The following is a 15,129-nucleotide window of genomic DNA, read 5'->3' on the forward strand; positions in this document are numbered from 1 at the left end:
AAAATAAAATGTCTTTGGCGATAAACGCACGAACCCGAGCGTTCAATTCCCTAATTTGTTCTATTTTTTTATTATTATTATTATTCTACTATGCTGAAAACCATAAATTATGAATATTAATTAGCACGTGCTGACGTTATACTAAGTTAATATTCATGAGTCAAGCCTTTCCTTGGCGCACACTTACAAACGTCTGCCTTTCAGCCAATCAGAGAGTATTACACGGTGACTGAACGTTACGTAATTAATATTCATGAGCAAGAGGCTCACCGTAGTAGGATTTGTTGATTCGCTTCCGGGAAATCTCGACTGAAGCGTATAGACGTAAAAAGAGGTTTGGAGCACGTGAGCATCATGCCAGCCAATGGGATGCGGCGCATAATATGGGCCGAGACTCTTATATCAGACCGTTATCATGAGACGCAGGTGAGTTTTGATCTTATAAATAGATTTGTGCAGCAGATTTAACGCGACCGCGAGCGTCATGCAGTTTATAAACCATGCATTTGATTGTTATTTATATGAGGAAATAATCTGGCCAGTCACTACAGACAGATCAGCCTTCAGCGCACTTGCTGCATGACTTAAACTGTTGTTTCTTCAGGTCGTGTTGCTATATTATACTCATTTAAAGACGACATTAGATGCATTATGTTTCTCTCTTTTTTCCAGGCTATTCATAAAACCATAAAGTATATTTAGATTAAATAGTATCGTATGTTTGCCTGGTTCTATGTCTTTCTAAATTTAGACGACTTCTGTGTTATGGTATTTTCTCGCAGTGGACACATATTTAAATGTTAATATATGTTTTTGATAGTTATTAAATGTCACAAAATGTTATTTTCTAATTCTTGAAAACTTACAAATGCATACAGATAGTGACTTTATACTAAGCGATTCCATATAATGTATATAATGTGGGAAAACACCCGGACTGTGTATTTTTATTGTATTTTAAATTTATTTATTTATTTATTTTTGTGAAACAAAAGTTAAATGTGTTCAGAAAAGTTATTTTGACAATGACATTATAAACCAAGTATGAAAAATGTTGAGGGTTTTCGTGTTATTAGATTTTTTACAAAAACATTAATTTGTACCAAGAGGTGTTTTGCCCCACAGGTGGGACAAAATGCCCCCAGTCTGACAAACAAACAAAATCAGAGTACAGACAGTTTTAGCTTAAAATTAAAAAGAAAATAATCAATAATTATGAAAAATTATAATAGCCTATTTGAAAAAAATAGTTAGCTGATGCTAACTGGCTACCTGACTAGCTACCTGATGCTAGCTTGAGGTAATTGTTAAATATAAAATTCAAATATTTTTATTCAACCAACTAGTTAGAATACATTTGATGGAGAAACAAAGGATTTGACGTTCATATATATATACACACAGTGCCCTCCAAAAGTATTGGAACAGCAGTAAAGACAAAAATGCTGTGTTGGCTGTGGAGTCAAGACATTTGCAAATATGATTAAAATATGAATATGAGACAAAACTACAGAATGTCACATTTTATTATTGGGTGATTCAACACACAGATGTTTTACCAGCTAAGAAGTTCAGCACTTTTAGAGGTTCATCCCTCTATCTGATGTGAGCATAAGTATTGGAGCAGTTGCCTCACAGGTCTTTCTAAGTGATCAGCTGTGTCCTGTTGCATTAATTCTTCAGATATTAAAAGCAGGGAATGTGTCGTTATATCAGTTATATCCATTACTTCTGGATTCTGAATCCTGCATTCGATGATGACACACACAAACCAGGATGAAGACGAGGGAGCTGACTTTAAGAGAAAAGCAATTTGGATGCTAAAAGAAAAGAGGAAGTAAATTAGAGCTCTAGCAAAAACAAAGGGCATGGAGAAATCAAGAGTTTGGAAACCACCAGCGACACCAGCAACCAACAATGACCTGGGGTGCCTTTCCCAAAAGCATCGTTAGCTAACTATGGTGGTAAGTCCCATTGAACTCTATTGGTAACGACGTAACTTGTGACCATAGTTGCTTTTGGGAAACGCACCCCCGATTGGCTGAGAAAACAACAGTAGTTGATGACAGACAAATCATAAAAGCTGTGAAAATGAACCCTAAAAGACGTGTCTGTAAAATCACCAACAACTTCCAGAAAGCTGGGGTGATGCTCTGACAATCTACTGTCCTCAGGAGACTTTGACACAGAATTACAGATGCTACACAGCAAGATGCAAACCTCTGACCAGCACCAAAAATAGAAAGGCAAGATTAGAGTTTGCAAAAAAGCACAAAGGTGAGCCAGAAGAGTTTTGGAACTGTGTTTATGGACCGATGAGACAGAGATGAACCTTTATCTAAGTGATGGGAAAGCAAAAATGTGGAGAAAAAAAAAGAAACTGGAATGATCCCAAGCATACAGCCTCATCTGTAAAGCATGGTGAAGGTGGTGTCATGGCATGGGCATGCATGACTGTCTCTGGAACAGGCCCTCTCAACTTTACTGATGACTTAATGTATGATGACAGTGCAAGGGATCTGCAGCTAAATAATAGCTTTTAAAGGGGTCATATGATGCGATTTCAAGTATTCCTTTCTCTTTGGAGTGTTACAAGCTGTTTGTGCATAGTGAAGTGAAGTGAAGTGAAGTGAAGTGAAGTGAAGTGAAGTGACATTCAGCCAAGTATGGTGACCCATACTCGGAATTCGTGCTCTGCATTTAACCCATCCAACGTGCACACACACAGCAGTGAACACACACATACCGTGAACACACACCCGGAGCAGTAAGCAGCCATTTATGCTGCGGCGCCCGGGGAGCAGTTGGGGGTTCGGTGCCTTGCTCAAGGGCACCTCAGTCGTGGTATTGAGGGTGGAGAGAGCACCCACCTACAATTCCTGCCGGCCGGAGACTCGAACACGCAACCTTTGGATTACAAGTCCAGCTCTCTAACCATTAGGCCACGACTTCCCCTAGATAAGTTCCCTGAAGTTGCAAAGACTAAAATCTCAAAACCAAAGAGATATTTTTTATCAAAGTTAAGACTCTGCCACTCCCTCCTAAAACGGATCATTTAAACACGCCCCCACATGTCTACGTCACGATGTGGAAATATTTGCATAACGCTGCCCAAATGTAAACGCAAAGAAAGAAGGTGTGGTTTCAGTAACTGCAGTAGTGTTGAAGCAGCCATGACAGGGAGACACTGTGTGTTTCTAGATTAAAGCAAAAGCACTTTATTTGGCCTTCTGAAACTTCATGCATTTAGGAATCATTAACAGTACTTCCAACAGAACAGCAACGCATTTTATGAACGACCGTTTCGTGAACCTAGGAGAGATTGATAGGTGATTCTGACTTTGCTCTGACAATTTGGCGCTTCTGAATCAGCGACTGTATGCTTTGTTATTAGTTTAAGTATTTGCTATTGACTGTTTAAATGCGGAATTTTACGTGTCGTGTGTGTGTGCGAGGGAGAGAGAGAGAGAGTGTGTGTGTGTGAGAGAGGGAGAGAGAGAGAGAGTCACAGCATAGCGTAGCGTCGTGTGTGTGTGTGTGTGCGAGGGAGAGAGAGAGAGAGAGTGTGTGTGTGAGAGAGGGAGAGAGAGAGAGAGTCACAGCGTAGCGTAGCATTGTGTGTGTGTGTGTGTGTGTGTATGTGTGCGAGGGAGAGAGAGAGAGTGTGTGTGTGTGAGAGGGAGAGAGAAAACAAAGCATTAGAGAGGCGGGGCATAGAGGACTTAAAATAATGTACAGTATTTGAAAAATAATGTGTTTTTTGAACAATAAAACGTCAACATATTCTGTTACACCAAATACACAAAATAATGATCTTTAAAAAAGCATCATATGACCCCTTTAATCTTTTATATCTGCCTTCTGTTCAACTGTCCCAATACTTATGCTCACATCAATGAGTGGGATGAACTCTAAAAGTGCTGTACTTTTTATTTGGTAAAACATGTATGTGTTGAAACGGCTAATAATAAAATGTGACATTCTGTAGTTTTGTCTCATATTCATCTTTTAATCATATTTGTAAATGTCTCGACTCCACAGCCAACAGAGCAATTTTGTCTTTACTGCTCCAATACTTTTGGAGGGGACTGTATATACAGGTGCTGGTCATAAAATTAGAATATCATGAAAAAGTTGATTTATTTCAGTAATACCATTCAAAAAGTGAAACTTGTATATTAGATTCATCCATTACACACAGACTGATACATTTCAAATATTTATTTCCTTTAATTTTGATGATTAGAACTGACAACTAATGAAAGTAATCAACTTTTTCATGATATTCTAATTTTATGACCAGCACCTGTATATATGCACACACACAGTGGTGTGAAAAAGGTTTAGCCCCTTCCTGTTTTTTTTTTTTTTTTTTTTTGCGTATTTGTCACACTTGAATGATTAACTTCAAGTGTGACAAATATGCAAAAAAAATATATAATTTGCTAAGGAAAAAAAAAGCTGTCCAAACCTGCCTGGCCTTACGTGAAAAAGTAATTGCCCCCTAAATCTAATAACTGTTTGTGCCACCCTTTGCAGCAACAACTGCAATCAAGCATTTGCGATAACTGGCAAGGAGTCTTTCATATCGCTGTGGAGGCCACTCCTGGGAAGGTTCCACTGTTCCAAGTTTTCTCCATTTCTGGATAATGGCTCTGACCGTGGTTCGCTGGAGTCCCAAAATCTTAGAAATTGCTTAAGCCTTTCCAGAATGATACATGTCTTCTATTTTAATTCTTATCTGTTCTTGAATTTCTTTAGATTGCGGCATGATGTGTTGCTCTTTAAGCATGCTTCACTTTGTCAGACAGGTTCTATTTAATTGATTTTGTGATTCAACAGGTCTGGCAGTAATCAGGCCTGGGATGGGTAGTGAAATCACAGTTCTTTCATGATTTAACAGGATGGGGCAATTCATTTTTCACGTAGGGTCAGGTAGGTTTGGCCAGCTATTTTTCCCTTAATAAATGAAATCATCATTTAAAAACTGCATTTTGTATTTACTTGCATTATCTTTGTGTAATATTAAAATTAGTTTGATCTGAATCTTTTAAGTGTGACAAATATATATATAAAAAAATAATAATAATAAAAAAAAAAAAACAGGAAGGGGGCAAAAACCTTTCTCGGCACTATATATATGTCATTCTGAAAATAAAATGATATTCATGTTCATGTTATTTGCTAAAATTTCATTGACCAATATACAAATCTTTCTAGTCTTCACCACTAGGATAAGGCAGCCATGCAGCCTATGAATATGTATGTGGTTCCCAATCCAGGAATACCAGGCTGTCCACCGGGATTAGAATACCTAACACAGGTTAGTTAACATTTCATTTGATCATTTAATATAAACATAACATATATACATGTGTTTGTATATATATATGTGTGTGTGTGTGCTGATTGATTAATTTTCAGAATTTTCATAGTTTTTTTTTTTTCTTTTTTTTCATCATTAATTTGATGATTTAATAACGAGATTTGTGGACACAAATGTTTTTAGATTTGTGGAGTTAGACTAATGTTAAATTAATTTAATTTTGTCTACTGTAATGACACTTTAAATATGAATAAGAATTGTATCAAAAATAATTTATGAATTCTTTAAATTTAGGGGGGAATCTTGCCCCCCTTGGGACATTTATTTATTTATCTATGTATTTATTTGTTTTCCGTTAGGTGGATCAACTTCTTATCAAACAGAAAGTTGAGCTTATTGAAGGTATGTATAACAGTTTTTTACAGACAGACCTATTTTTGCCCTAATACTAAATACAAAAAAAATATGTGGCAAAGAAATGATCAGTCTATAATTTTAATAGTAGGGTTATTTGAACAGTGAGAAATAGAATGACAACAAACAAATCCAGAAAAACACATATCAAAAAAGTTATAAATTGATTTACATTTTAATGAGTGAAATAAGTATTTGATCCCCTGTCAATCAGCAAGATTTCTGGCTTCCATGTGTCTTTTATACAGGCAAGGAGCTGAGATTAGGAGCACTCTCTTAAAGGTATACAATACACCTGTCCACAGAAGCAATCAATCAATCAAATTCTAAACTCTCCACCAAGACCAAAGAGCTGTCCAAGGATGTCAGGGACAAGATTGTAGACCTACACAAGGCTGGAATGGGCTACAAGACCATCGCCAAGCAGCTTGGTGAGAAGGTGACAACAGTTGGTGCGATTATTCGCAAATGGAAGAAACACAAAGTAACTGTCAATCTCCCTCGGCCTAGGGCTCCATGCGAGATCTGACCTCGTGGAGTTTCAATGATCATGAGAACAGTCCAGAACTACACGGGAGGATATTGTCAGTGATCTCATGGCAGCTGGGACCATAGTAATCAAGTAACTATGGTAACACACTACACCATGAAGGACTGAAATCCTGCAGCACCCGCAAGGTCCCCTGCTCAAGAAAGCATATGTACAGGCCCATCTGAAGTTTGCCAATGAACATCTGAATGATTCAGAGGAAGTGTTGTGGTCAGATGAGACCAAAATCGAGCTCTTTGGCATCAACTCAACTCGCCGTGTTTGGACGAGGAGGAATGCTGTCTATGACCCCAAGAACACCATCCCCACTGTCAAACATGGAGGTGGAAACATTATGTTTTGGGGGTGTTTCTCTGCTAAGGGGACAGGACAACTGCACCGCATCAAAGGGACGATGGATGGGGCCATGTACCATCAGGGCCAGGGCATTGAAAATGGGTCGTGGATGGGTATTCCAGATTGACAATGATCCAAAACACACGGCCAAGGAAACAAAGGAGTGTCTCAAGAAGAAGCACATTAAGGTCCTGGAGTGGCCTAGCCAGTCTCCAGACCTTAATCCCATAGAAAATCTGTGGAGGGAGCTGAAGGTTCGAGTTGCCAAACGTCAGCCTCGAAACCTTGATGACTTGGAGAGGGTCTGCAAAGAGGAGTGGGACAAAATCCCTCCAGAGATGTGAGCAAACCTGGTGGCCAACTACAAGAAATGTCTGACCTCTGCTTTTGCCACCAAGTACTAAGTCATTTTTTGCGAAGGGGTCAAATACTTATTTCACTCATTAAAATGCAAATCAATTTATAACTTTTTTGAGATGCGTTTTTCTGTATTTGTTGTTGTTGTTGTTCTGTCTCTCACTGTTCAAATAAACCTACCGTTAAAATTATAGACTGATCATTTCTTTGTCAGTGGGTAAACGTACAAAATCAGCAGGGGACCAAATATTTTATTTCCCAACTGTGTGATGTATGTAATGAATAAGACCTGTATGGTTTATGCAGCTTTGGCAGGCTTCGAGAGCAACAATAAATATGAGATCCTTAACTCCATGGGTCAGAACGTGTTTTACGCGGTGGAGGAGAACGACTGTCTCACCCGTCAGTGCTGCGGCCCGCTGCGATCCTTTACCATCCTTGTCCTGGATAACTTCGGACAGGAGATCATCACAGTCAGCCGTCCACTGAAATGCATGTCCTGCTTCTTCCCATGTTGTCTGCAAGAGGTGATCCGCCTGGATGCCAAAAACAGCTCTATCTCAGCGAATTTAGTTCTGAGAATTGCCAGTCGCTTTGATATAGACCACAGAGAAAATATTAGAATATGTATAATTGTTTAAGCAGTTTTGTTTATTCCTTCTTTTCACCCTCTTCTCTCTCGTCTCAGTTGGAGATCCAGGCTCCTCCAGGGAAAACAGTGGGATATGTTCTACAGCAGTGGCACCCTTTCTTCCCCAAGTTCACCATAGAGAATGAGCACCGAGAGCCGGTTCTCAAGCTCCAGGGGCCGTTCTGTGGCTGGAGCTGCCTGCCAGATGTGGACTTTGAGGTATAACAACTCAAGCACCTTGTGATCAAACGGTCACAGACAACAACAATTGCTAACTCTCACTGAAAATGAATGGCTTTGTTGCTGTATCACACAACCCTTAATTCCCTTGAAAGCTTTGTTTAGGCTGGTGAGTTGAGACTGATGTTTTACTAAAAACAAAACTAATTATACTTCACATAAAGAATATAAAGCCTATTTTTAGTATTATTTTCAAGCAGGCACATGGTCTTCTCAATTTATATTGACTGCAATGTGAAAAAATAGTAATGCTTTGCAATGTATTCATACATCATTATACTATATGTTGTATCCTTAATTTATGCAATTTTTTTTTTTCTCACAATTCAGACTTTTCAGACAATTCAGTTTTTTCCCCCCTCATAAACTCCTAAACTCAGAATTGCAAGATATAAACTCACAGTAAAAAATAATAATAAAAATAATAATAATAAGCAAACAAAAAAACCCTACACTCACTTTTTTTTATTGCAATTCCAAGTTAGTATTGCACAATTTTGCCATTTTTATCTCACAATTTGGACTTTTTTTCTCTGAATTATGAATTTGTATCACGCAATTCTGTTTTTTTTTCCGCCACAGAATTAAAATTAAAAAGGTAATTACAGCCTTTTAACTCACAATTCTGGCTTTAAAAAAAAAAACGGAATTGTGAGATATAAACTCAGAATTGCAAGAAAAAAGTCAGAATTGTTTCTTCTCTGAATTCTGCCACAGAATTAGTTTTTATCTTACATTTTTGACTTTTTTCTTGTAATTACAAAAAATAAAAAACACAGAAATGTGAGATATAAACTCAGAATTAGGAGGGGGAAAAGTCTGAATTGTGAGATAAAAAGTTGTAATTCCCTCTTTTCATTTTTTTCTTAATTTTTTTTGTAATACAGTCATTACAATTTGTATGGGGAAATGTGCTTAAATGTCAGGAAAATACCACAAAAATTGCATAAATTAATAATTATGATAATTATAATTAGTAATTATAATTATAATTCATCCATAGACAGCTGTTATTCTTTGTGTTGTACTACTTTCATTTTTATGGAGAATATGTGAGTATGTTAATATGTGCTACAATAATAGCATCTATAAATTATTTCTATAAATTGCCACTAGGGGGAACTGTTGTTCAGCGGAGGCAATATTTCAAGTGAATAAGCATGGATTTGCATTGACTTATTAGTTTCCCACAGTTTCAATATTTTTAAATGGTGTTTACTTCTATTATGTCCCCTTGAAGATTCTGACCATGGATGAAGTCAGCATTGGAAAGATCAGCAAACAGTGGACAGGACTTCTCCGGGAGGTTTTCACGGATTCAGACAACTTTGGGATCCAGTTCCCCATGGATCTTGATGTGAGAATGAAGGCAGTGCTGATCGGAGCCTGCTTTCTCATTGTGAGTATGAGTGTACAGAGAATATTGTTTGATAGTATGGCTTATGAATGACATTTGATGTTCATGTTTTTTCAGGATTTGATGTTTTTCGAGACATAACTAGTTGCTACGCAGACAGTGTTGTAACGTCCAGCTCTGTGGAAGCCAGTGAAAAGAGAAGATGTTTACCCTTGCACATCCTACATCTGTGAAATCCAATGGAATGCATGTGAATATGAAGGCAGCAGTGTAGAAGAACGGTGATTTTAGAGACTGTGAAGTAGCTTCAGGTGTGTGTTCAACTGGTTATACTGATTAAAGTGTATTGTTTTATTTGTATTATTTCATTTTTAATCCATACATAACAGATTCATATAAATAATTAATGCCATGAATTTCATTTAAAGGAATAGCTCACTCCTAAATAATGATATATAAATAAATGAATGAATGATAAATCTGCCAATGTTTATAAGTCATATGACATTTTTCCATCAGACATATTACATTTTTGAAAGTGAATGGACATGAGCCCCAAAAAAACACCATAAGAGAAGCCATATGACAGATTTGTGTGAAGAAGAGACTTAACTTTAAATAGTGAACTATTCCTTTAAGAGCTGTCCGTACGACTATGCATATTACATTTTGCAGTAGTACCTGCGCTGAATGGCCAATATACACATTTACAACACAAAGTTATATTTTATTGTGAAATAGTATTTTTCAGCACTTTTTTTTTTTTTTGCATGCAAACAGATGTTGCAAACAGCCAAAAAGTTGGTCAAAGTGGTCTGAAAAAAAAAACTAAATTGTCATGAAAATCTAGTGATTTATTTATTGTGTGGTTTACTTAGCTTATATATTGTTCATTTGTTTGATTTGTAGTGTTGACAAAATAATAATAATACTAATATATAAGAATTTGTCAGCTTTATTAGTTTATATTTTGTAGTACTCAGTGTCTCCAGAAGAGGACAATGTTGATCTTTAAGTACATGCAAAATCTTCAACGTTTTAGGTCCTTTTTGTTTTTCTTCTTTTTTTATGACTTGGGGTTCACAATTTAAACATATCTACTGTATATAACACTTCATGATTGCCTGTTATAGTTGATGTCTGACTAACACAGAATGTATTTTATAAAATTACAGGGCACTGTTGGTTTTTTAAAATATTTATTTTGACATATTACTAATTCCAGTGTTATATTATCTAGTGCAAAACAATTTTATAAACTGCACATGTTTGTCTAATCATCGTGTAGGCAATGTACTGTTATTTGTGCGCTTTTAGTTATAATTCAACATGTTTTGATTTAATTTGTATTTAAACCAAAAAAAAAAGAAAAGAAACAGAAACCACACAATCGTGTCTTGCATAAACCCTTAAATAAATCAGTATTTGTTGGGAAGAATAAAAAAAAACAGGGATATTTGGTGGAAACTGAACTTTTCTCCTCAAGCTACAGTCAACTAGTCGGCAATAATGCCTCCTAATGAGCTGTGAGTTATGAATGCTAATGAAAGAGAACATGGTTTTACGTCATCCAAAAGCTGTTTATAGGTTTGAGAAGAATTTATATTTATTACCATTTAGCAGTGTGTGTTCAGTCAAGCATGTCATCAATGGAGCCCGGGCTTTGATCTGACCTCGGCTTGGGAAGAAATTAACATTTTAAAACGCTGTTAGCGTGATGGAAACACAAGAGGCACAGAACTCTGATCTGGCATGCAATAAAGTGAATTATTTAGCTGTTGATTCAGTTCTCCTGGGCTCTGATATTCAGTTCTCATCCTGCGTCATGCCAAGCACATCAAAGCAAATACTGTGCATATGCCATTCATTATGTCTTAATGCTTGATTTTTAATATAATTATATTGAGTTGCAAAATAGAAAGACTATAACAGCATCCACTATTTCTGGAAACTATGAGAACGAACAATTCAGCCCAAAATGGAACATTTAGCATCATTTACTCACCCTCATAGTTTTCTAAATCTATTATTTATTTCATGGAACATAAAAAAGATTGAGCTATTCTCAGCAGGACAAGCACTATTCTTTGCATTTAACAACAGCTGGCTTTCACTGAACGGAGTAGAGCAGCTTAGATATGTGTTTGTGTGACTGAGGGTAAAGACAAGTAGTTTTACTGTAATGTTCTTTTACAATGTTATCTGTACTGTTTGTATGTACCAAATGATATTTTCTAGTCCATTACACTTCCATGTATATTTAATCACCCATGTCTACGGGACACTGGGAGTGTATATTCACTTGCAAGAACTGCTTTCATGGAGCAAAATGGATTTTAGACTTGATTAAATAATATTGTCTCTTTTGAAAAGACTTTTGGAGGATCAAATGTAGCATGTTATAAAAAGGAAGAATTTTTAAATCAGTCAGATCAACTTGCATTTATGATTTCCTCAAAATAACAAGATTGGAGAGAGCCAAACCAGTCGGCCAAGCAGGATGCTGATGTGAAGGTTTCCTCTCGGATGCGTTTGTGAAATATGGTTGAAGCTTGGTCTGTGTGCACTATATTCAGTTACGAGATTTCGAAAAGGAAAAAAGGCTATAAAATGGATTATAATTGCTCAGGTAGCATTGCAGGCTAGTGTTGCGATGCTTTACCACAAGCCGATATGAGGAACCTAAAATCTGATGACAGATTGAAGCAGCTCTGCGCCTTTGAAGAGCCTGCCTTTTTTCTGTAAACAGTATTTATTTCTAGCTAAAGGAGTTTTCCAAAGAATATACTAAAAACTGTGTCAAGGCCAGTATGTAATCATGTGCAATGACCCTGATTTTATGATTTAAACATTTGTCTTTATAACCGAATCATCAAAGCTTTAAGAGCCGTTTTGTGCTTTTTTGAAGGAAGACTCATGATTTATCTGCATGACACCAACATTTTTAGATTTTTGGACAAGAACTAATGTATATATACTCCTGAAGCTGTACCGGATTCTCGGAGCGTTATTCACGGAACATGTCAAACCTTAAGAGCAGGGTAGGGTTGAAACAGCTAAATGTTTAGTTAATCTGCGATCGGTGTGAGAAGAACATCTCTGGCTTGTCTCTCCTCTCGTGTGTTATGACAGTGAAAGAAAATAGTCCTTGGAAGTGTCAAGTATTCTCATCTATAACCTAGCGAAAGATTTTCTGTTGGTTCTGGAACAATCTTACCCTATCCCTAACCACTATATAAACCCCTAAATCAAAGTAAATTGGTTGATAAGAATGCTGTTTAGGCCTCAAAAAAGCCTTTCACAGTCTTTAAAATCTGGTTTTAAAGGAATATCGTTCCAATACCAAAAATGAATGTTGAATCAGGATTGTGTCCTTCTAGCTAAATCTCAGTAACCCACAGAAGACAATATATTTACATAAGAGGCCAAAAATGTTACTCTATCAGGAGTCATTGTACTTAACTACAATTCCAAGGAAAAATTCCTTAAAACTTTTTTAGTATATGAAATTTTTTTCACATATGAAAAAAAAGTTAACTTTTTTATATATAGCTCTGTCATGACAGCTCTCATAGGGATTGGCATGGTAATGTACATGACAGTGTTTGGTCTTGGCAGAACAGATCTGACCTCGGCTTGGGAAGAAATTAACATTTTAAAACGCTATTAGCGTGATGAAGACACATGAGGCACTGAACTCTAATCTGGCATGCAATAAAGTGAATTATTTAGCTGTTGATTCAGTTCTCCTGGGCTCTGATATTCAGTTCTCATCCTGCGTCATACAAGATAATGTCAAGCGCGTCAAAGCAAATACTGTGCATATTCATATATAACATATATGAAATAACCCCAGACGAAAAAAAAAAAAAAAAACTTTAGGTGCCACAGAATAAACGTGTTTTATTCATTTTATTATTATTATTTATTTATTTTTACATTTCAATCATACTGTCATGTGTTTATGTCTCATCTTTTCTTGACTTGATCATAATTTTAATCCATCTCATAGATGACCTAGGAACTAAGGTCCACTTAAAGTGGGAACAAAATGTATTTTCCAAATAGAAATATAGTCACAAGGAATTGTTCATTACACGGAATCTGTACCAATATCATGGACCATAACTATGTCAACGTCACTTGGACACTGACAGTAGTTTGGGCTCCTCCACAATGCATCCTATAAATGTTATCATATGTCTTTCACACATTCAGTCTGTTTTTCTTCATTAGTAAAAATGCAATTTTATAGGAGGAGTTGAAACATGTAGACAACATGTTAAGTACAATTATTAATATGTAATAGCTACGGTGGCTGAGAGAGCTCAATGCGCTGCAACTTCAGAAAACACATCCAAATAGAAAAAGCACCAGCAAATCAAGAAAACATCATCAATTTGACAGCAGGTGCAGCAAATGCTCACAACACAACCAAATAAGGAATTTTATTTGCAGCATGTTTCTTTATTTGGTTGTGTTGTGCGCATTTGCAGCGTGTGTGTTGTCAAATTGATGAAGTTGTTTTCTTAATTTGCAGGTGTTTTTTGTATTTGTAGTGCATTTTTTTTATTTGGTTGTGTTGTGAGCATTTGCAGCATGTGTTGTCAAACTGACGAACATATTTGCAGCAAGCTCATTGGTTGCTGATATAAAAATAACCAATCAGCTGTGCCATGTGATGATGTCATTATGTCAGATTGAGTTTGACCTATCGGACTGCACCATCTAGTGTTTCATGCCAGAAATTTGGAAATACTTTTGTACTTTCCCTTAAATATTGTTTTAGCAAGATATACAGCACTTAATAAGTTCATAATACTCTAACTTAAGTATGATTTCTCTGTTCATTTTATTCTGAACAGTTCCGATACAGTGAATAAGCGACTCATACTTCAAAGCTTAATAAAACCCAAAATATCTAAAGCTTTTATCTTTAAATGACTCCCCTAGCTAATACTTTATACCAGAACACCCCTACACAAGAGTGGGACAGACCCGTTCACATTACCTGAGCTTCAGATTGGGTGTACTTTGAATTAATGGCAATGCACTTTAAAAGTTTGATTTCATACTAAAACAGAGATTTGTCTTATTAAAATGTGACCCTGGACCACAAAACCAGTCTTAAGTTGCTGGGGTATATTTGTAGCAATAGCAAAAAAATAAAAAAAACATTGAATGGGTCAAAATGATCTATTTTTCTTTTATGCCAAAGATCATTTTGCAAATTTCCTACCGTTAATATATTATACCTTATGTTTTTTTTTTTTATTGGTAATAATATGCATTGCTCAGAACTCCATTTGGACAACTTTAAAGGCAATTTTCTCAATATTTTGATTTTTTTGCACCCTCAGATTCCAGATTTTCAAATAGTTGTATGTCGGCCAAATATTATCCTAGCCTAGGAAACCATACATCAATGAAAAGCTTATTTATTCTGCAGATGGTGTGTAAATCTCAATTTCGAAAAATTGACCCTTATGACTGGTTGATGTAAATGCTTTAGCATGACTGAAAGCGTTCAAGTGATTTTTTTGTTTATTTATTTATTTATTTATTTTTGTGAAGCTGGACTAACAGACCTAGATAGTATCTTGACTTCACTAAACATGTTAATCGGGTTACAAACCCTTGTGAGCATGTTCTGAAAGAACAGCAAGAAAATTATTCAAACATTTGATTGCACGTTGTGTCATGTTAGAAAGACTGATGAAAACTAGCTTGACTATGAAAAAATCTACTGCAGTCCAGTTATAACCTCCTCAGTGAAAGAGAACATTCCCTGGAAGTGTTACATTCAACACTCTTTTATGACCATTTGTAGCTATTTTACATTTTGGCAAACTGGTAGTGAAGTCGTTTGAATGTCTATCTCATTTGCATGTTTTCTTATACACTCTGCTCACACCTCA

At 36.2% G+C, this 15,129-nt stretch overlaps 1 protein-coding gene across 2 annotated transcripts; it reads left to right on the plus strand.

The window, feature by feature from the left end:
* Positions 1-341: 341 nt before the first annotated feature.
* Positions 342-10,991, plus strand: LOC306864763 (phospholipid scramblase 1-like). Of its 2 annotated transcripts, XM_079408978.1 has the most exons (8): positions 342-426; positions 4,843-4,935; positions 5,221-5,323; positions 5,686-5,728; positions 7,290-7,510; positions 7,672-7,833; positions 9,095-9,253; positions 9,329-10,991. In XM_079408978.1, exons 3-8 carry the CDS (start codon positions 5,246-5,248, stop codon positions 9,350-9,352), a joined length of 687 nt encoding a protein of 228 aa, XP_079265104.1. In that variant the 5' UTR covers positions 342-426; positions 4,843-4,935; positions 5,221-5,245; the 3' UTR covers positions 9,353-10,991. The 2 variants fall into 2 exon arrangements, with proteins under 2 accessions (XP_079265104.1, XP_079265105.1); XM_079408979.1 differs by lacking the exon at positions 4,843-4,935 and having other exon boundaries at positions 357-426.
* Positions 10,992-15,129: the final 4,138 nt, after the last annotated feature.

Source organism: Barbus barbus (genome assembly GCF_936440315.1).
Source record: "Barbus barbus genome assembly, chromosome: 46".
Taxonomy (NCBI): Eukaryota; Metazoa; Chordata; class Actinopteri; order Cypriniformes; family Cyprinidae; genus Barbus; species Barbus barbus.

What these genes read in the sequence shown, in the direction of transcription:
- LOC306864763 (XM_079408978.1), top strand. Translation starts at nt 5,246, where the DNA reads ATGCAGCCTATGAATATGTATGTGGTTCCCAATCCAGGAATACCAGGC. An exon ending in GATTAGAATACCTAACACAG is followed by an intron (nt 5,324 to 5,685) that starts GTTAGTTAACAT and finishes GTTTTCCGTTAG; the next exon opens with GTGGATCAACTTCTTATCAA. An exon ending in TCCCATGTTGTCTGCAAGAG is followed by an intron (nt 7,511 to 7,671) that starts GTGATCCGCCTG and finishes CTCTCGTCTCAG; the next exon opens with TTGGAGATCCAGGCTCCTCC.